The sequence below is a fragment of the Phyllopteryx taeniolatus genome, chromosome 11 (genome assembly GCF_024500385.1).
Source record: "Phyllopteryx taeniolatus isolate TA_2022b chromosome 11, UOR_Ptae_1.2, whole genome shotgun sequence".
Classification (NCBI taxonomy): Eukaryota; Metazoa; Chordata; class Actinopteri; order Syngnathiformes; family Syngnathidae; genus Phyllopteryx; species Phyllopteryx taeniolatus.
The window spans coordinates 18,470,902-18,493,419 of NC_084512.1; the positions used below are offsets into that span (position 1 = coordinate 18,470,902).

Genomic DNA, 22,518 nt, shown 5'->3' on the forward strand with positions numbered 1-22,518 from the left:
ACTGAAAATACCTCGCGACGCCAAGGAATGTTCCAACTCCCGTGCAGCATGAGCAGGGGTAAAAGGTGTCCCCGAGGCAAGAGTTAGACATTGTTCTCCACGGCAAATATCCTCACACAACCTGCTCCACTCTGTCTGTCTCTTAAGCTGGAGAACAGAATACAATGTTCTCTCTCATCCTCCCACTCGCACCGTTTTCTACCTCTGTGAGGCGGCCAACTTGTGTTTGTGAGACACGCTCTGCGAGACGACGATAACCACAATAACTATCACAGCGAGGATAAAAATACTCCTCCTAGCATCCAAGTCATCTTAGCTGTAGAGCCCCGAGGCTGATTTCCTTGAATTCTGCCTAATTCTATCATTGATACAGAGATGTGGACAACGATTCGCTTACCTGGGGAAAATAAAGCATGAGAGAAAAGAAGGAGAAACTGATGCAAGAGGATGAGGATGCAGGATGTGCAGACTCTCAAAAGGCTTTGATATCCTTTTCTTCCACGATAAACAAAGAAATACTGGAAAAGCCCAAGACACGTAAAATGATGAAACTACAGCTTTATATACACTAGCTATCCCCTGAAAGACACACTTATTAATATTTCATTCAAGTGCCTGTAAAGTAAACATAAATATATATTTTAAATTTAACATAGAAAAGAGTGTTGGTAACAACCCAGTCAAACATAGATGGTTTACTAAATGCATGAAACCACACCCTGCTGACAAATGGATGCTACTTTGTTGAGCATTTTTCGTATGCCTACACATCACTACATGTTTGAGCAGCGAAAACTATCCGCTTTAAGCTTCCGGTGGCCGTAATATATCCCACCTGGTTGTCGCAGGGCTTTCCACGCTGCGACATGAGGTGCTAGCCACCATCTGGCCTGAAAGCTAACAGGCCTGGACCTAGTAATATTAACTAAGTAAAAGCGCTCAGTTCTTATATACTGGGGGGGGGGGGGGGTTGCAATGCCTAAAAAGTCAGGAAAACTGTAATTGTGAAAAACAGTTTCAAGTTACATCTCCACTATTGCATATGACCGGGTTTTTTTTTTTGTTTTTTGTTTTTGTTTTTTTTACAAACAAATCTCTGAATTAATTTTACAGGGCCTTTAAAGACCCAAATCACCCGCTAAATCTTAATTATTCATGTTATCAAGACTTCCCATAGATGACATCATGTTTGACTTCTTTAGACCACAAACTTGTTGAGACTAAACAACACGTCCCCAAGTAATACACTTCAATTTCTCAACTGCTTCAAGATGCAATTAATAAACAATCTATTGTACACAAACTATGATTTAATTGATTATTATGTCCATCCCAAGGTTCACATCATGTAATTCTTGCCACAATGTCACGATGACATCATTCTACCCGTGTAAAAGTGATTGACAAATGCAGCAGAAAGTCACCCTTTGGACCTCTCCAAAGCGTCTGCTGCTACTCAGCCCCTTTGACAAGGTTGCGTCCTTGTTTTCTGAGAACCCTACATGTTAAATCGCCGCCCGTGTTAAAACGTCCAAGCTGATTTATTTTCGAAAAGCATTGCATTCTACTGTAGCGCGACTCACAAACACGTCAGCTCTCCTCGGCGGGTTCACAACAGCCACAGTGTTCAAGTGTCAACAGTGGGCGCTAACATTAAAAAGGCATCCAATTAAAGCTACAGGGGAGGGAGGTACTGTATAAACGGCAACAGTCTGTAACATGTTTGCAGCCATGATAGGCCCTTTCCAAACAAATTAATCCTGCCGTGCTCCACATTACTCATCCTGGGCTGGCTGTCTGGACGGATCCTGCTTCAGTGGCACACTTGTTTTGATGGTGCAGTGTGTTATGATGAGGACAGGGAGATAAAAAAGAGTGAATACAGAGCGACAGAAGCAAAAAAGTTGTCTTCCCGCACTTTCATGAGCGTGTCACATTCAGCACCTCTGTTCTGTCGGCTGACGGAGTCTCTCTCTTCATTGCACCGGGGCTTACGACTCGCATTGTGTGTGTGTGTGTGTGTGTGTGTGTTAAACCAGTCGCTTTCTATGTTCTGATGTCCGTGTGCTAATCGCTTTGGCTGATCCCTGCTAGTCGTGCTTGTGTGTAGGTAGTGTGTGCATCAGGCTGTATGTGCAAAAGCATGAACGCTTATGTGCATGAGTGTGTGTGTGAGGCAGATGTTTCCCATGTGGTGGTACTGTTCACCACACACACACCAAGGAAGATTAACAGGCTCGTTTACTTATTTGCTGCCTGAATCCCACCTACCCCTCACGCCTCAATCCTCATCCTTAATCCCTAGTAGCAAACTAGACGGCAGGTGAGGCAAAAGCAATATGGCACTACTGTATACCTCGAATAACTTCCAAAATGCTCCAGTCCAAGCCGATGAGGACAATTGTACTTGCAGCAGCAACTACAAACAATCTACAGTCAAAAAAAAGTCCACGGCACGCTCAAGTACTTACACGCAAACAATGTCCATTTGTCATACAATTACTCTACTGCAATCATTCCTTGAGGGTTATCCGGGATAAAAGCGACCTTGCAAAATAGAAACAAAGAGATTGACTAGAAATGATCTAGAGATTTGGAAAAACAGTCACACATAATGTCACGACTGATTAAAGTGATCGCTCCTCTTGCGAGTTACTCAGGATAACCACCACCTTGCACGATAGAAAATAAATATTTAATCCACAGAATCCAAAAAACATGTTACCAAAGCGCAATCCAATAACAGTGTCATATGAATAACGCAATCACTCCTCGTAAAATAATCTAGAAATAATCCAGTCAAAAAAACTCCACAGCAAATGCACATATAAATGTAGACGTGTCCTACAATTTACCACAATGCTATCGTTCCTTGACAACTATCCGTGATAACTGCCACCTTGCATAACAGAAATTTGCTGAAATAATCCACGGAATTCAAAAAGTCCACAAAACGCTTGGTAACATGCATGCGCAATTTTTGTCATAAAATACATGCGACATAACCACCAACTTCCACAAGAGAAACACGACGACTAGAAACGATCCCCAATCAAAAACACATGCAGGCACAATTTACTTGTTTATTAATGAGATTTCTCCTCCCAGTTTTTTTGATAACTCAGTCAGCTGTGGACCAATGATTAAGATCATTGCCTGCCACCGTGAGGACTTCGGTTCAAGACCTCGACCGGACCGTCCACCACCATCTCCCGGACTCACAGCTGTGGTGTCCTTGAGCAAGACACCAATACCCCAAACTGCTCCCCGGGTGCTTAAATTGCCCCCTGCTCCAGTGTGTTCCACTAACAAGGGTATGTGTTCACTGTAGGGTTATGGGTAAAATGCAGAGAACAAATGTGTCCATGCACGCATGTTCAGGACAATAAAAGATTCTTCTGCTAATTGGCCCTCTCCTCACTCATACAAATTCACTGGCAGGACCCCTCTGCTCACCATGCATACCACCCTCCATTCCAACCGTTTTATTAACCTCTTCATTCCCAAAGTCCTCACTACTTTTGGTCGATATTTCCAATTTTCTGCCCTGACTGGAACACTCTGCAACAAATAATAAAACAGACCGTATACATTCCAATATCATCGTTTAAAAAGTTAATGAAGTATACTGTACATCAACGGTGCCCCTGTTTTTAGCTTGTTATGAACCTTTTTTTTTTCCGTCATGTGCTATGACATAATGTATTATGTAAATAAATATGTAACTCTATCACATTGTAGAGCTAGTTGTATATGTAATTTTATCTGCTTTTATTTTGCTTTGTTTGACTCTGCTTTTCTGCAGCGAGGTCGGCATTGCAAACGAGAATCTGTTCTCAATAAAAGTTGACTATACTGCATATATATATATATATATATATTTATTTATTTATTTAGAAAATGACACCACCTTGCACAATACAAATAAACAACTATAAATAATCTACATAGTCAGGAAAGTTTAGGTAAATCAGAGTTGTATAATGAAGAGTGAGAGTGAGTATTCAATTCAATTCAGTGGGGGGACATGAGAGTGAGTATTCAATTCAATTCCATTTTTTTTATTGCCCTTAATCACAAATGTCTCAAAGGGCTTATATAGTATGGACTTAGCAGCCTTAGCATGTGGTTACTTAATGAAGTATTTCATCAATTATTACTATTGTCAGTTCAACAGATTTGCTGTATCCACTCAGGAATGACAAAAATGTGGCATTTTTCGAGGAATAAGTATCTGTGGCGCATTTCTCCTTGTGTGTTCACTGTGCTGACACAGGCCACTGGCTTCACGGCAGGGACTGACTGGCTTTTTTTTTTTTTGGCCAGAGCCAAACAGGATCCTGCACAGCTCCTCATAAACAGCAGCTGCTCAGTCCCTCCCCGGCTGGCAGCCCAGGAGGGTCCAATCAAAAGCAGCCACATTGCTCCCTCTCTTTGCCTTTGCGTGCCAACTCTGCTCAGTGAGTTTGAGGGGGGAAGAAGAAAGAAAGAAAAAAAGAAAAAAAAACAGCCAAGACGAAAGACAGAGCAAGAGAGAGAGAGGGAGGGCGAGAAAAGAGTGTGCACAATCCCCGCCTGTATAAGAGGCTTGCATGAACTCTGACCTTGTTGGTGCTGCCGCTGCACCCTCCCTGCCCCGACCCCTCATGTATTCCTCGCGTGGTCCCTCGCTGACCCCTCCTCAAGTGGCCGATCTGAAGGAGAAGAAAATGTTGTTTAATGGAAAGCCCCCTTCAGACATGAGGACAAATGGACGGCACAAAAATGCGTCACTCTGTTGAAAAATGTACACGTCGGGAAGCCGTGGGGGGTTCAGCTATACGGCCCCGCATTTACTCTCTGCCTCAGTGCCATCACATTGACATGGATGTACTGTGTATATACTGTATGTACTGTATATACCACTGAAGTCGCTCCCTCCCTCCCTGCACAGAGGAACAATGCCCTTCCTAAAGGTTATCAGCAGCCTTGGTCAACCTAATCCCAAGTCCATTACACACAAATTCATAGCTTCAATACAGCACTTCCACTGTCTGCGCTGCTCCTTTTACAGGCTGATACAGCATCTGTTTAAACATACATAATGCAAATTAATTTAATCGTCACACAAGGGTGAATGTCACCGCACGTAATTAGAGGACACAATGTACGGATATGTCAGCATCACCTTTTTACTGCTTTACATCTGAAGAATGATACGGTTTCATTTTGTTGCCTGATCTCAATGAGTGATTTAGTGGGATTTAGCGCAAAAAGTAACACATTGAAATTGATACATAATACATACAAATTAACATTTTAAAAGAGGATTGGGGTTTTGAATAAGGGTTTGAAGAAAGGGTTACGTTTTGAAAGAAGTGTTTTTAGACATGATTCAGGTTCAAGCCACTGTTGGGGTTTCAAAGTAGGGTTTCAAGACAGGGTTAGGTTTCAAATTAGGGCTTGAAGATGAGTTCAGTTCTTAGAATATGATTTACAGACTGGGTTAAGGCCTCAAATGATGGTTTGAATCCAGAATTAAGGTTTCAAAGTAGAATTTTAAGATGGGGTAGTATTTCAAGACACAATTAGGATTTAAAACGAGGCTATTTATAATGTTCAGTATGGTTTCTATACAGAGATAGGGGTTCAAGTTAGGGTGTCAAACCAGACAGTTTGGAGTCAGGGTTAGGTCTATAAATAGGGTTTCAGGACAGGATTAGTGTATTAAATTATGCTTTCAATACAGGGTTTCTTTTTTGAAGTATGCTTTAGAGACAGGATTAGAGTTTCCAATTAGGCTTTTAAAACAGGGCTTGGTTTTGAGACAGGATTAGGGTGACAAATTAGGCTTTCAAAATAGGGTTAGGGTTTCACATTCGGGTTTGAAGGCAGGGCTAGGTTTTGAAAGTAGTGTTTCTAGACAGGCTTGGAGTTTCGAACGAGAGTTAGGGTATAAATCCAGAGTTCGGGTTACAAAGTGGGAAATCAATACAGTTAGGGTTTCAGATTAAGGTCTAAAGGAAGAGTTAGCTTTTCAAAGTAGGGTTTCAAGACAGGGTTAAGGCTTCACATTATGGTTTGAATCCAGAGTTAAGGTTTCAAATGGTTAGCATTTTTTAATAAGGGTTTCAAGACAGGATTAGGGTTTAAAGTTAAGAGTTTCAAATTGAAGTTTTAAACCTTGTTTAGAGCGTCAAGTAAAAGTTAGGGTTTCAAATTAGGGTTGGTGTTTTAGGTTAGGGTTTCAAACCTGAGTTATGGTTGAGATTTCAAGTTAGGTTTCCAAGACAGGATAAGGGTTTGAAATTAGGGTTTCATGCCGGATATAGGGATTCAAAATAGAGATTTCAAACCAGGGTGGGAGGAGGTCCGGTTTTTGGAGCAGGTCCAAAAAGAAGAGGACAGAAGGGAGGAGGGGAACGGCATAAATGCGCGGGGAGGCGAGCAGGTGTCGCAGACAAATGTGATTTACAGGGTCTGTGTTCCATACAGTGCTGACACATAAGCCTATTAGGCTGATATTACCCGCCTATAACATGCACCGCTGGACTCTCTTAAAAATGTGTGCGCTCGAGCGGGGATTACAATAGCCACCCCCTGTTAAATTGGACAAAAATGAAGTGCTGGAAGGCATTAATTACAATCACTCGAGATGATTCGATTCAAGGTCCTTGCTACAGTAGCCTATAAAGGGTCCAGGTTGGGTGGTATCCATCTGAAGAGTATATATACAGTATGTTATCAAGGAATGTAATGCTTTATGAGAGTCTTCGATGTAATGCAGTGCCACAGACATACACAGAAAATTGCTAGCACTTGAGAGGTGCACTACAGTAGTGTGAAGCTTCAACGCCGGCCACCCAAAGCAATGAGCATCTTAATAATGGGCGGACAGTGGCTGAGCGTTTCTTAAAGGCTGCAGCACACACCACGAATGTAAACTCATTCCACATACATTACAGTCTAAGATATCTAGAATCCTCATAGCAATTAATGGCGATACAATGGAACTTTGGTTTTTGTGATTGAGCCGTTTAAAATAATAATAATAATAATAATAATAATAACCTGACTAAAACTGAATAGTATGAAAACTGAAGCAATACTTCCTATGAGAAATAAACCCAATTAATCAGTTCTAGACACCTAAAAATATTCACAAAAATGGATAAAACATGTCAGCCTAACAGTAAATAACAGCCACATGCCAAGAGGTAAAAACAAGAGACCCTCTTTTTGCCCCATTGTAGTTTGTTAGCGTGTCACGTTGTGACATGTTCAATGTAGCATGGTTTTCAAAGTTTCCTGCCCCAAACCAAAACAATTACAAGCTGTAGTGAAACCCCATCAAGGATGTTCTGTTTGTTATTTGGGAGACAAGGAAGAAACCTTAAAATTGAAGTGTGCTTCCGGATAAAAGTGCTGATCTGGGAATGTTGTTTTTTTATTAACACTTATATTTTCTTCGCTTTTTTGGTGGATGATGCATGAATATTAATGTCAGTTCATTGCAGGAGGTATCTATGAAGACTATTGAGTGCCCTTCTACCGCTAAGCCTCAAATAGAGGTCTTACTTGTAATAGATGCTTTTCCTCAATTATTCCCTAGGTGCATCTTCAACTTGACCAAATATTGTTCACAGCTGGATATTAAAATAGATAGCTGAACCAATTTTAACTCCACTGCTAACCAAAACAGCAGTAATTAGTGGGGCACAATCTTTTAAACTATTTAAAGGGTGTAGTCTTACAGACTGCCACTGGGATGTTTTTAATCCCCGCGTTGTATTAACGGGTACATATTTTACCAACCAAACTTTTTCTTGTATTTGGGATATAATACTGTCTCTACAGTGCCTCGTAAACATGTGAAATATGATTTCAAATCGTCCATGTACTGAATTACTGAGTTCCAGAGGTTTTTCTGCAGAGAGGCCTGAAATCTGGTCATTCGAATTTCTCGAGCTTATCTACGTCACTAGCGAAGATCGACGCCCACCTCTCCGCTTCCGAGCCAGTGCCGTCAACAAAACAAAGACGTGTGCTCACATAAGTGGATCTTCTACACGGAGGCAACCAATCAGAGGAAAGGGGGCGGTCTTAGCCAAATATTGACAAAGCGGATACAAAACTGGGTCTAACAGAAGTAGCAGTCAAATGGGCCTTTTCTGGACACTCTTATGACAAAACCAAGGTGTTTTTTGGAATGTAATTGACACTTTTGTACTAAATCCAAGTTAGAGAGTCTATGGAGGTCTAAATAGCCAAAATACTGGACCTTTAAAGATGAATAGTAAAATGTTAAAAGGAGATTAGAGATGAAACAGTAACATTTGCTATCACAATTAGTGACCAAAATCAATTATATGAATTAGCATTGTTAAAATAAATGCATCAGGGGGTTCTATCGAACGAGAGCCAAATGAATACAAAATATTATACAAAAACCATATACAAATATAGGGAAAAAATATATAAAATAATTAGATACAACACAAAAATATTGAAAAGAAAATTTAAAATAGAAAACAATTTGAAATTATTATCACAAATATTCTTGGAAAAAATTGGAAAAAGACAAATATTACACAAAAATAAACACATAGATTAAAAATATACTATTGGGGGAAAATGAGCCATGCCACAATTACAAAATTCGAAGAAAATATATAATGCGGAAAATTTGTTGAACACAAATCAATTAGAATACAACTAGAAACAAAAATACTTCTAATACTTAAATATTGCCATATCGTGGACTGCCTTTGGCATTGTTTCATAGTACCTTAACATATGTCTGAAGAAATGTAGATCTAGATGACTGCAGTTGAGTAATAAACACACCGTACCACACTATGAGGAAATATGGTACTGAAAACAGCAAAGTCCAAGCTTGCCCCCTAGAACCTCCATTCTATTTGAGCTTGCTGGGGTGAATCCACATATTAAACGACTGGTGCAGAGTGCAGACACACTCACACACCCATAATATATACACCTCGGAGGAGAAAGGCCTATAAAAGCAGACCTCATCTCCTTAAATCGGGTGCGGCCGTCCCTTGGCGTCTTAACACAACTACTCATCAAGTGTTAAAGCAGAGAGAGAGAGAGAGAGAGAGCGACAGAGTGAGAGAGAGGGGGTAAAAATCAATGCCCCCAACATGGCCAACACCAGTCGATGATGTTAGGTGGAAGAGCCAGACGCTGCAGCAAAAAGCAAAAGACAGAAGGCAAAAGTCCATCTCAGACTGAGAGTGGTTGGTTAATATGTGTCATTGATTACCTCTATGCAAATAGAAGACCTCTACAAAGTAGAGAGTGTGATTTAAAGCGCGCCGGTGTCGGAAATCGATTGGCTATGCGAGCCTGAGGAGCCTTTTCCATCTTGCTGGGATAAAACACTTGACTGGGAGCTGCAAGATTCTTATCAGGCGGAAATTAGTGGAGAAATCGCAGTTTACCAAAACAAACACATCCCTCCTCCTTCACGCGCCCTCACTTTGATATCATTGTCATGTTATTTCCTCTCCTCCAGTTAAATGCCATCAGTGAGAAACTGCATTTCATTCAAACAGGTCATTTGTAATAAAAAAATAAAATAAAAAAAAAAAGATCTCCGTCGTTTGAAGGAGGGAAAATGAGGTCTCCGGCTTTCCTGGGCTGCTGGGAGAAGCCTCGCGAGCCTGCCAGCACCCGCACGCACACACTGACACAACTCCGACGCCAATCTTGGAGCCAGATCGCACCAAAACAATATTTGTCTTGTTGGCCTGCCGCCTGCGTTCCCAGCTTTAAAGAGAAGGCAAAACACGCAGCACAGAGAGGAGGCCGAGGCAACACACCGGGGGGCCTTGTCGACGTGCAGGAAACGTCGGCAGGTAATTACGACAACGTCGCGTTCCCTCGGCGGCGACGCTGCGATTCAGTTTCTGAGCTCTTAGCCTTCCTAAAATCTCCCCGGAGATAACATCTGATATGATTACAAAGAGCTGTTTGGCGAGCAGCGTAGTATCCTCACTTCTCCAGTTCTTGCTCTCTTTATGATTCTCGTAACATTTTGGAGGGAAACGCCGTGATATAAACGAACCTCACCCCGCAACACCATCTGTTGTTTTGCGCTCACCGGCAATGATATTAGAGTGAACCTCTCTATTCGCGGGGGTTAAGGACCAAGCCCAGGCGTGAATACCAAAAATTTGAGAATGGACACCCCTCTCAAAAATGTTTTAATTGCCTGTATTACCAGTTTAAACTGTAAATATATCCAAAAGTAGCATGTTACATCATTACTCTTGAAAATGAATGGCTTACAGACTATTAGATTTTGAAAAAAGGCACCAAAAGTGTGAGGACACTGGCGTATATGTCACAACTTGTAAAAATAGCAATTACTACTTTTCTATGAGCCATTCCATTGTTTTTAACTCAGCGATAAATAGTTACTAACATTTATTAAATACAGTGGCTATACTGTCTACACACCCCTGTTCAAACCCCAGGTTTTTTGTGATATAGAAAATGAGACCAGGTTACACACATTTTAAAACTTCTTTCACTATTAACATGACCTATAACCTGTATAATTAGTCAGGAAAAGCCTACTAATATAGTTTATAAGATATAGCCTTATGCCGAGTGGTTTTGATCACATCGCGCTGCTCGGTGTGGGAACGGAGGAGAGAGTGAGCGATAGACTGGTGGAGCGAGCAAGCTGTCGCGCTCGGTACAGTTTGTTCTGTTGTTTCTGATGCCGGCTAAGCCCCACAGTAGCTGTTTTGTTGTTTCATAATAAACCCTTAAGTAAATGGACTAGCGTCTCCCATGGACATTGAAGACACTACAGTATTGATTGCTCATTGATTTAAGACGATCACTGTCTTTATTCTTAGCTAATATGACAACTCGAACAGAAACGCATGGTGCGGAAGCAGAGCAGATAATTTCTTTGAAAAACCTAATGAAATACAGATAATACTTGGATACCAGCAAATCCATGGTGCGTATTATACATAGGTAGAACGGAATTCCTGATTTTTGTGGTCAAATTTGGGTGTGCATATTATACTGTAGAATGTATTATACTGTACACCATAAATTAACCTTTTGATGTATGAATTATGAAAGGCTTAGTGACCACTATGCACCAGAGGGTTAAGGTATGTTTTACAGGTGGAGATGAGGTGGGGGTTTACTCTGCTTGGTTTGTAAACAGCGCGGCCCCGTAAGGACAAAATACATCCTTTCATCAAGACCGTTATCATCCGAGACAAGCCCGTTGACCCCGTGATTACCTCGGCAGCGTGGCATTTTCCCTTGGCCGACCCCTGGAAAAAGCCAGCTCGCTGCTCCGCAAAAGAGGCTCGGCTGTCGACATACTGAGGACATTTAAGATAATCCCGGAGATGTCTCTGTGTTTCCCAAGATTGGATCTTCAAAGGAGGAACATCGGCCGGCTTCCTCCACTTGAAAGGGAGACAGACGTGGAGCACCCTTGTTGTGAAGGAGGGGCAAAATAGCACAAGAATGTAATCATGCTTTTGAAAGGGGGGAGGCCTGTCATGGCTAGTGAAGCTGGTGGGAGGAATTAAGGGAGGCGGACGAAGCTTGTTTTGATACCAAAAGGGGGGAAAAGGCACCTGTTGGACGTGCCGAGTCTCACCTGTGTGACCTGACGATAAGTTGGAAATCACACACACGTCATGTGTGGCCCGGCCCAGCCTTTTACGATGTTTGCTTTGTTGTCATGGTCAGCTTTAGCGGGTAATGTACACATTGGCGACAGGAATTCCATTCAGGAATGACTAACGGAGCTACGTTTAAGTTCGAACATGAAAAAAAATAAAAAATCTCTGAAAAACTTTCCGTAAGGAGTTCAAACCAGGCCCGAATGTAGTAATTCCCAACCACTGTGTCTATTTTTGCGCCATGAGAGATCATCAGGTATGCCACAGAAAATTATCCAATTTCCCTTAATTGGTCTGAAATGTACTGTATTATAGAGAGAGACAGAGAGAGAGAGAGAGAGAGAGAGAGAGAGAGAGAGAGAGAGAGAGAGAGAGACATGGCTGCAGTGTTAATTCTGAGGAATACAAACCCAGGTCTTTATAGAGTCTGGAACATGCTATTTTTTATTCAGTAACAGGTTTTTTTTGTCAAGCCGTTGGCCTTTGGCAACAGATGTGGAACTAGGAGGCACTCCAATTCCTCGCAGCTCATGAAAGCGACTCGCCTATGATGAGTGCTGCACATCAACAATGTCACTATGACCAAATACACAGGGGTGATACGTCTGGATAAAATGTGAAGCTTTCAAACATTTTCAAGCTTATTGTATATATACAATAACTTTGTACTGTACTTGCCATTTTAAGCCACGAAAAAAACCTACAAAACTATTTTGTACTGTACAGTAATATGGGTGCATATGGCCTAAAAAAAAGTGCTTCAATTTAACAGGCGATCAGCTATATCAGAGGACTCCCCACCCTTATTAGTTCGTTCTATCGAGGTTCCACTGTATATAGATATTTAATGATAGACATTTGTTTTATGTAAAGCGTGCCTAGGCTCAATAAAGGTTGGGAAACACTGCCAATTGGTCAGTTAGCAGGTCTGCCTCACAGTCAAGAGGTTTTGAGAGGCCTTTCTTTGAATTGGAGTGTGATTGGTTGTTTATATGTGCCCTGCGATTGGCTGGTGACCATCCAACTCACCCGTGACCCTAATAAGGAGAAGCGCTATAGAAAATACATAGATGGAAGTAGACTTTTCATTTTCTTTGTAATTGTACATTTAGATTATTGATCCTCTCCAGTGACGAAGTGAATGAACAATTGAATAGATGAGTTGACCAATGACTGATCAGATCATGACTGGAAGCAAAGCGGTCGTCCTTTACATACATCATTACCAAACATTTTTAGATCATTTGCATGACATTTTAAAAGAGCTACAAGCTGCTACATGGCTACTTTGTGTATCCAGGGTCGAGATAACCAACTTGAGAAAAAGTTGCCACGCACGTTTCGTTTAAATGAAAGCGAGAGTTATGAGTCATGCGTTCACCAAATGTCAGCACTGACGTGCTGTGTGACTAAAAAGCACCTCAATGACTCAGCAAAGTCCTTCCTAGGCGCAGGGCAGCACTGCGACAATATTAGAACTAATTACAATGACGCATCACTCTTAAGTAGAAGTGTTAAGAATAGTACATTGATATAATTTTACCAATTTAGATTAATTGTTTTGGGGGGATAGGGGGTTGCTTCCTGGTCATTGGTTGACCTCATCAAGTGAGTCAGGACCAGTGAAGAAGGTCTGTCACATACCGTTACGCCGTGACGAGGTGCACTAATGCCGGAGTTAAGTGGTGAAGGGAAAACAAATATGTCACCAGCAGGAGGCTCAGGTCGAGGCAAGTTGAACGGTAATTGATTATGACAGTCGCTCACTTTAGAATGAGCATCGGCCTCGTGTAAAATAGCATCCCTGCAGCCTCACCAGGCACACTTGAAAAAGTAATGCGGTAAAACCACAACACTCTTGCTCCTGCCTTATACGATCAATTACCTGACCAGAAGAAACAAAATGGTGCGTTCCACCGCACAGGTAAACTGTGCCCTCCACTAGGAGGAACACCAACAGTAGGTTAACACTATTTTTCACTACTACTACTACTTTTCACAATTTAAAACAGTTCCCAAGTGTCTTAATATTATCTTGTCAAAATACCCCCAAAAAGGAATTACAACACACTTTCACACTATTTTTTTAGCCCCACTCAACTCAGGCTGTTTTGAGGGGCCAGTCCTGTTTCATGCAAATGAGCCACTGCTCACTCCACCAGCCTCAATTGCTTTCATTACCACGAAGACTGAGTCGGAGTTAAGGGTTGCAACGAAGTGAGCAGTAACTAGAGTCTAAAGAAAAAAGAAAAAAAAACAAGTACCCACAAAGATAATGAAAACACGGATTGCATTTTCCCTCATCGATGCAGCACTTCAGCACCAAGCTCACGGTGGTAATGCTAATCTGTGTTTCAAGCAACCTTTAATGCAGCACGACTTAGCTTTTGGCTTTGACATGATAGGGTTTACGTGTAGTCTGGCTATTCCTTGAAAATGGCAGCTCTTCACTCAGCCGAGCTGTCAAGTTATTGTGGGAGCAGTGTTCCAGTAATATAAATTAGCCACAATAAAGCAAAATTCAGAACAGCTTGCTCACAGCCACATTTTCAGAAATAGGCAAATAAAATATTTACTTAGTTATTTAGTTTACACTTTATGGGTGGGCAGGCACTCCAGAGAGCCAAGTATTCGTATACACATACTTAAAAAGTACATTTTCCATAATGTCCCTTTCAATATGCATTCAGGATTTTTTTATGTATAGGTTTGTGTAGAGTTTAAAACGTGACCTTCAAAACACGGCACTGAACATAAGGACAACCATGACGTCACACAGAGCACAACTTGGAAGCAAAATAAAGGAAAATTAAGCTGTCTAGACTTATTTTCTTTAACTTAAGTTGTCAAGGTTAGAGTAAAAATACAACTCTGGCCTAGTCCACATTTACACGGTTATTTTCAAAAAGGAAAATCTTTCTCTGTGTTTCATCAACATGCAAACATGAGATTTTAGCCTTTAAGATGGAGCTTTTGGAAAACACCATCTAGGGTGGCCACTTTGTAAAACTCCACATTCAGCAGTTGTGTATGGACGGAAAAATGATGGCAGCCTATAAGGATGCTCGTTAAGCACTTGGGGCTTGTGTGCACTTCCCTTATTTGTATGTAGGTAGACACTTTAAGGAGTTCCATTTCCACCACATCAGCCAAGTTATTCAAATGCAGCACAAGTGACTGGAGAGGATAACATAAAGAAAGGCATCAGCAGAAAATGGCAGAAGGCAGTAATCCCCCGGCCGGGCCGCCACTTGTGCTTGCCACGCGGCGCTGTCAGCAATAGATGTGCGAGGCCTTATCAGCGGCAGCCATGGCGCTCCTCTAATAAACCCACTGATGTTCTGCGGTGCGAGGACAGACAGGCAGACGGCAGCAAAGACAAGACAGGCGGACAGGTTTCGCACTTAAAATCACACTATCAGTCGCTGTGTGTGCACAGAGGCCTGGCGCGTTTTCCTCACTTAGCAACGCGTTCTGACAGCGACATGCACGCTTTGACACCCTTTTGCCTAAATGGACTCCACCTACGAACATACGGTGCAAATCTAGCATGTGTGCCTTAACGCCCTGCACACAATTTTTAAAAAAGTAAAAACAAAGCTTGTTAAAGGCATCAACCACAAACAAATAGCTGCCTCATGCCAGGCATGCACAGCTAGATTGACTAGAAGACTGCCACTCACTCAAGTGGATGTTTTTGGGCAACAAGGTGGACTAGTGGTTAGAACGTCGGTCTCATTGCTAGAAGAACCTGGTTTAAATCAGTATGTTTTCCCAGTACAACAAAGTCACAAAACAATAGGCTTGGGAACGATAAACTGATGCAACCGGATATCCGCTCATAAAGGCGAGAGATACGACTGTATTGGTAGCAGACTAGACTATATCGGTGGTAGGGCTGCGGATTGGATATCGCGAGGCTAGGAATCGGTTGCCTGAAAGTTTATGGTTTTCATCTCATAAAACAAGCGCGAGAGGTCTCGCGCTGTGCTCCGCAGGTAACGTTCAAAGAGTTCAAAGAGTCAGTCAGCACTCAGCAACAACAACAAAAAAGTGCGTGTGTGCGGTGGCGGTCCTAGCTTGCATTTATTTTGTGCAAGAAAGCACACTTAGGAAAAACACAATGCAATCATATCAGTCCACCATTGAGAGAAGGCTCCTCATATACAGTATCAGGTCCCTGAGGTGACCATTCAACTGTCATTTTACAGCAAGAAGCCAGGGAATTCTAGTCTAGTACTACTTTGTGAACAGATACACATAGGGTGATGTACCAATATTACATTGGTGACACACCAATCTTTTTAGAGGTGAACCAAACTGAGGATTGGGACAACCACCAGCGAACCAGCTTAGTGTGAAAGTATATGTCGAAATTCTGTTCCTATGGCGGGGACGTAACCTGAATATTTAAATCAAAATGTGGCCCTAACCTATCACTAAGCAATGCTTCCTGTTAATTCCTATGGATTGTTTCTAACTTTTGCAACCTTAGCAGTACTAAGGATGCCTTCTTGTGCAGCATGATGATGTATTCTTACGCCGTTGTACAAACCATGCTCGTAACCTCGAAATGATGACTATCGAGATCATTGTAAAGTGCACCTGTACAAGCGCATGTGACTCGAGCATCATTATCACCATTCACGAAGGTCAAGCACGGTGCTTTCTTCTTGGCGATGTATGCCTTGATGCTATCACCTGCGCTTGCGTGAATCTCCATCCGTAAATCCAATCATGCCTGCCGCACGAGTAGCAGCCCCCGACGCGCCGAGGTCCATGAGCGGCGACTGACAGGAAGCGGCTTGTGTAAACACACTGTTGTTGACACAAGATGGGCAGCACATGCTCCCTTGCTATAGCTGCCGCGACGAGGCACACAGATTAGGCTTCAGATGACGACTACGACACTTCACTTTTCCTTCTTGGCTCGTATGAGGAGCAGGATGTTGACTCAAAGCTGCAGACACGTAATGCTGCGGGGCTCAGTCTACAGTATGTCCGCACCCACACGGGGTGTTCAAAATAACACTTTTCACCACTTCAGGGTCAAATGAAATCTGTCCAAACCAATGAACGTTAACAAAAATCTGGTGGTGCGCTAACACCCAAAAGGCCATTTTTAGCCAATTACAAAGCTGAAGAAAGTAATTTCTGGAAAAAGGCACAACGACAACAATGGAATAGTGACTTTGGGCGAGAGGCGGGATACAGCCTTGGCTCGTCGCCAGACAATCGCAGTGCACATAGACAAACAACCATTTATGCCCTCACATTTCCACCTAGGGACAATTTAGTGTCTTCAATCAACTTGAACGTGTGAATGTTTTTGCAAAGTGGGAGGAAGGCGGAATACCCGGAGAAACCTCACACAAACACGGGGAGAATATACAAGTCCATAAAATACTGTACATGTTCATCAAAACAATCGGGTTTCAATAATAAGCGCAAATGAAACTGTCTATGATTTTCTTAAAAAGTCATACTGTAATCAACACAAAAAAAGAGATCATTTTGTCCCGCATTGAAATCTCAAGTATTATTATACACAAAACTGCAATGTGATACATACAAAACTGATGACAAAAAAATATCAGTAACTAATGTATCAGTCTCAATCCAGTACACTATATCCCCTGGGTACCCCTCATCAGATCCAAATGTGTGTTTTCAAAACACCTTTTTGTATTGATATTCTACTCACTATAGTCATTGTATAGTCCGCGATGAGCCAAGTGACACCAGAAAGCGTGTCACTTACAGTAGATGAATAGATGAAGCACCATCAAGAGAAATGTTTCCAGGCGTCATCTGATCTAGCCATTAAGGGCGACCTTCAGTTGAGGGCCAGAAGCAAATACCTTACGTGCCTTCCAGCTGCCTCGGAGCACTTTACGCCGAGGGCCAGAGCGTGCCGCTGCTCCGCCACTGCCACATGCAGCATCAACGACTTAATCAGGTCTCTTGTGTGGAAGTACGGCAGCAGCGGCGGGAAGAGCTCCGCACGGACTGACAGGAAACATTGCCGATGACACAAGCCCCTGCGGGCCTGTCAGTTCATCTCGATGGAGCTCAAATCAGCGCTCGGCATCCGGACGACTCGCAACCGCCGTGCTGACACGCACTCCAGCGCCGGCCGACACGACACTGCAGCGATCGCAAATGTGCATCAGCCTCGACGTGTGCCGTGCAAGACACTCGGCCAGGACGGACTGAATCATTGCGCCCATTAAGTCGGATGCAATGTGGCACACACAGTGGACAGTTAGGATGGATTTGCACTGCAGGTTGAAGTGGCCAATTCTGATTTAATGCCTATATCCGATGTCTAATTCCATGTACACTACAAGTGACACATCCAGTATGGCTTTGTTTACACTGAAAGGAACAAACAAAACAACGCGCATACACAGACGCCTATTTATACAGTATTTTACTTACTATTACACCCTCACAAGTGGAAAACGAGAGCCAAAGTCACTGATTAGTAGCCCGACTCTTCCCTCCCACTGATTTAAATGAAGCTAACCTTCACATTACTGCACTGGCCACAATTTTAATTTAATGACATACCACTAATGTAGCAAATTTAGACCATATTTAATTGTCAGTGCTTTTGCTGTAGTTTAACTTTACAGCAGGTCTTTTTTAATGTATTTAGTTGTATTGTCTTGGTAGATGTGGGACGGCACGGTAGCCGACTGGTTAGAGTGTCTGCCTCACAGTTCTGAGGACTGGGGTTCAATCCCCGGCCCTGCCTGTGTGTTCTCATGTTCACGTTTATGTTCTCCCCGTACCTGTGTGGGTTTTCTCCGGGCACTCCGGTTTCCTCCCACATCCCAAAAACATGCATGGTAGGTTAATTGACAACTCTAAATTGCCCGTAGGTGTGAATGTGAGAGCGAATGGTTGTTTGTTTGTATGTGCCCTGCGATTGGCTGACAACCAGTTCAGTGTGTACCCCCCCCCCCCCCCCCCCACTCCTGCCCAATGATAGCTGGGATAGGCTCCAGCACGCCCGCGACCCTAGTGAGGAGAAGTGGATGGATGGATGGATGGATGGATGTGGTTATATATACATTACCAATCGGTGAATTTCGACTGTCAAGCTGGCATTGACAGAACTTATCCGATCTGCACATTTACATTGCACTCACATTGGCATGATTTGTAACAACATTTGGAAGAGGCCAGACTCTGATCTGAAGCTATCTTTCTTTTTATATATATATATATATATATATATATATATATATATATATATAGTTATGCTTCCATGACGCATATCCGTAATTGTGTCACTTAAACCAAGTAGTGTAGATCCAGCCATAAAAGTATTTGTGATGCAGCACGGAGGCCAAAGCTAAACATTTTTATAGATGAATGCAATCAATACAATGCCCCTTCTATGACAGAGACTATCAACTGAAGAAATCGACGTAGTGACTGATATTTAATGTGCCACCAAAACACGGGAAGTGAGTGCGCTTTTAATAATTGATGCCGTTGGAGCAGGGAGATTTTTAACCACTCTCCTCCTGCTTTCAATCATTAATGTGGTTTCCATCAAAAACACTTCAGGCCCTCGAGTATCACATCTCTCTTGAAGGTGGAGGGCCCACATCCAAACATTAATCAGCGTGATCTTTCCTCCGTCTCATTCTTGCTTGGGCAGATTAGGATAATAACGGAGCAAATTGCTAAAGTGTCCGAGAGTAGCTGTCTGAGCGAGGGTCTTGGAGGGTTAATGGGAGCATTTCAAATGTTTCAATGACAAGAAGGACAGAAGGGAAGGCAGGAGGGAGGGAGGGGACAAGTGAACAAGTCAACCCCGATCCTCACGCTCTTTCTGCCTGTTTAAAGCTGATCAATTTGGAAGCGCTCGATTGGCTTTGCAAAAAAAAAAAAAAAAAAAAAAAAACGCAGCACTGTTCTCTTCAAAGTCACACAGGACACACCGTGTGCATCGACATAGCAACATATCTGCAAGGTTACCACAGTATGTGCAATGCTCTGTTTGGACTGGCCTGTCGGAGAGTCATTTAAAAATATAAACAGAAATAATGGCCAGGGGTGCTTAACACTTTTTCTTGCAATAATACAAAACGCTGTTGAAGGTTAATTGCAATTCATGTAAAGTGAAAGTGGAGTTTAAAACAAGATAAAAATGACTAATGTGGAGAAATGCAGCAAAAGTGCAAGACCTGAGCTCGACTGGGCAGAATACACACAACATCGTGGAGGGTTCATCTGTCACACATTTGTCCATATATCATGAGATTAGCTTTAAGACTGCGCAAGGAACTCGTTTATAACATGCAGTAAGACTCCACACGTTAATTCATCACAGAAACTGTATAAGTTCTGCTGTTTTGGCTAGCAACAGTGTAAATGGTATCTGCACTTGACTGTAACGTCTGTATGAACTGAGATAATTACAGTTATCACCAGTTTTTTTTATTTCTGATGGAGAAAATGTAGTGTCTACTTGAGGGAGGCATTTATTTGTTTTAAGGGGTTGATGTACCTTGGAGGATAGTGTCTATTATTTGAGGAGAATCCACTAAATAGATGGGTTCATGTCATCTAGCATATAACCATTTGTCCATATCACTCCATCCACACTGACCACATTTCAAGCTACTAACCATTTACTATCCCGATGGGGAAAGGGAGATGTATATTTTACTTCAGTGGATGGCACACCCAGCAACTAATTGGGACACAGTATTTATTCTGTTGACGGCCACTATTTGAGGAAACATGGTATCTATTATTGTGGTTGTTTGGACTGATTCCTTTGGGCTTTTCTGAATTACCCACAGCGGCAGTAAAGCACATAAATACATATAAGGTTCTTAGTTCTGCATTCACTCTTTTCTCTCAGCCCCTCCTCCCTACTTTCCCACTTTTACTTTAGTACACAGTCCTATTTCACTGGCTCGACCTTGGCTGTCCTCTGAATCAAACACCTTTCACTGAACGCCACGCAACCAGAGAGGACACACACTTGGAAAAACATCCAGGTTTTCAATAATTACATTTGTGCATCATTAACTGTTTATTTCAGTGCTTCTAAAGCCATACAAGTGTGTGCAGAATATCCATAGTAAGTAATGCAATGAGTGACAGGGTGAAAAGTGCAAGGAGAACACCGCAATCTACTATTTGCACTGTGATTATTATTTGAAATTTACACAGAAACCAGTTTGGTGTGTTGAATGTGACTTTATCAGGTCAAACACCCTTTTGAATTCACCATAGCAGTTAAATTATAAATGCTATAGCACACAATTGCATATCTCTTTTACGGAATGAGCACACGTGAATGTTTGTTTTTGATCCAAAAGCCTTTCAATTTAGAACAAGTGCACACGATGGTCTGAAGCTCCTGCCAACTGACACAGGTCACTTATCCTTCAAATAATAACGGCTGTCCGTTATCTAATCTCGGCCTGATTTCCATTCCGGGGATTTAAAGCGAGTGAATGAGATGTTAAGACAGGCATTTTTTTTTTTTTTTTTTTGCAAGGGGACAGGCGTCATGGAGGGAACTAATCTGCCAGGCACACATGCTAGCCTTTTACTCAGCGTAGACTCACACGAGATGAGCGGAATCAAAAGCAACTCCGGGCGCTCGGTGTAGAGCCCAACGACTCCCGAGGCCCCCACTTCGCCAGATGGGTCCACAACTTTATCTCCAAAGGACCATTCCGGTGGTGCCATTGACTGGTTCAGTACAACATACGGTACTTTTTTAGATAATCTGCACAGCAAGTTTATTGATTTTGTTGGATTAACTTTACATACCATAATTCAGCAAATACTAGCCATCCCTCAAAGTCAGGCACATTGTGCCGTCACAAATGAAGAACAATAGGCTTCTTCTACTCAGTAAATTGCTGTAATATGAGAGATTTTTCGTCGAGGCTAAAGAATATTTGCCTTTGAATATTGTTAGAATATTATCTGTCGACATGTGGTTCAAATAAGGGTTCCCTAAAGGGTTGTAAAACCGTGACTATCAATCCTAACCGTTGGCATGTCTAAGGGACTTTTTATTATGTTAGCATTAAGCAAAGCTGACTTTTTCATAAAGCAAATGTTTCAAATACACAATGTGTATTTCTCTTTGTTTTATGTTTCGTTTGACAGTCAAACTTCAACTGGGAGTGGCATGAAACAGCTTGAACCCTATTTTTTGTTGAAATCCATCCATTTTCTTTTTAACGTTTATCCTCACTAGGTTGCTGGAGCCTATCCCAGCTGTCTTCGGGCGAGAGGCGGGGTACACCCTGAACTGGTAGCCAGCCAATCGCAGGGCAATGAAATGTTCACTATTTGCCAAAGTGCTGTCTATTGTAAAGTGAGTTGAATTGAGTTTATTGCTATCATACTTAATTACAAGTTTGCGCTTGCAAGTCAAAGCAATAAAACCAAAAAAAAGTTGGCTTGTATCTTGAAAAATGTGTAAGTCCAGTCGCTCATATATGAAGACACCGCTATAATTTTGTCCATCCTTTGTTACAGTATTATTATCCATCCAGCCATTTTCTATGAAGCTTATCTTCACTAGGATTGCGGGTGAGCTGGGGCCAATCCAAGCTGACTTTGGGTGAGAGGCAGGGTACACCCTGGACTGATCGACAGCCAAAAACAGGGCTTGTTATTGTTCATTAACCAAAAATAAAGAAAGAACATTAAGTACAAATAACTCAAGCGTGACTGAACAGTCTTCTAACGGACAACAAGTATCATATTACAGTTTTACCTCATCAGAGCAGGAAGCCAAATGTCATCCGATTTGATTGATTGATTGACATGCCAGCTAAGAAGCTAAACAGTAGTTGCA

At 42.1% G+C, this 22,518-nt stretch overlaps 1 protein-coding gene across 2 annotated transcripts in view; it reads right to left on the minus strand.

Moving 5' to 3' along the window:
* The window catches only part of zmiz1a (zinc finger, MIZ-type containing 1a), a 176,944-nt gene that overhangs the window by 103,271 nt on the left and 51,155 nt on the right, over positions 1 to 22,518 (minus strand). Inside the window, exon 3 of one of the 2 annotated variants that reach the window (XM_061789374.1) lies at positions 4,605 to 4,694. In XM_061789374.1, the coding sequence (XP_061645358.1) occupies positions 4,605 to 4,648 (44 nt within the window). In that variant the 5' untranslated portion in view covers positions 4,649 to 4,694. Of the gene's footprint in view, positions 1 to 4,604; positions 4,695 to 22,518 lie in introns of those variants that run through there. The other variant, XM_061789376.1, reaches the window with a different exon arrangement.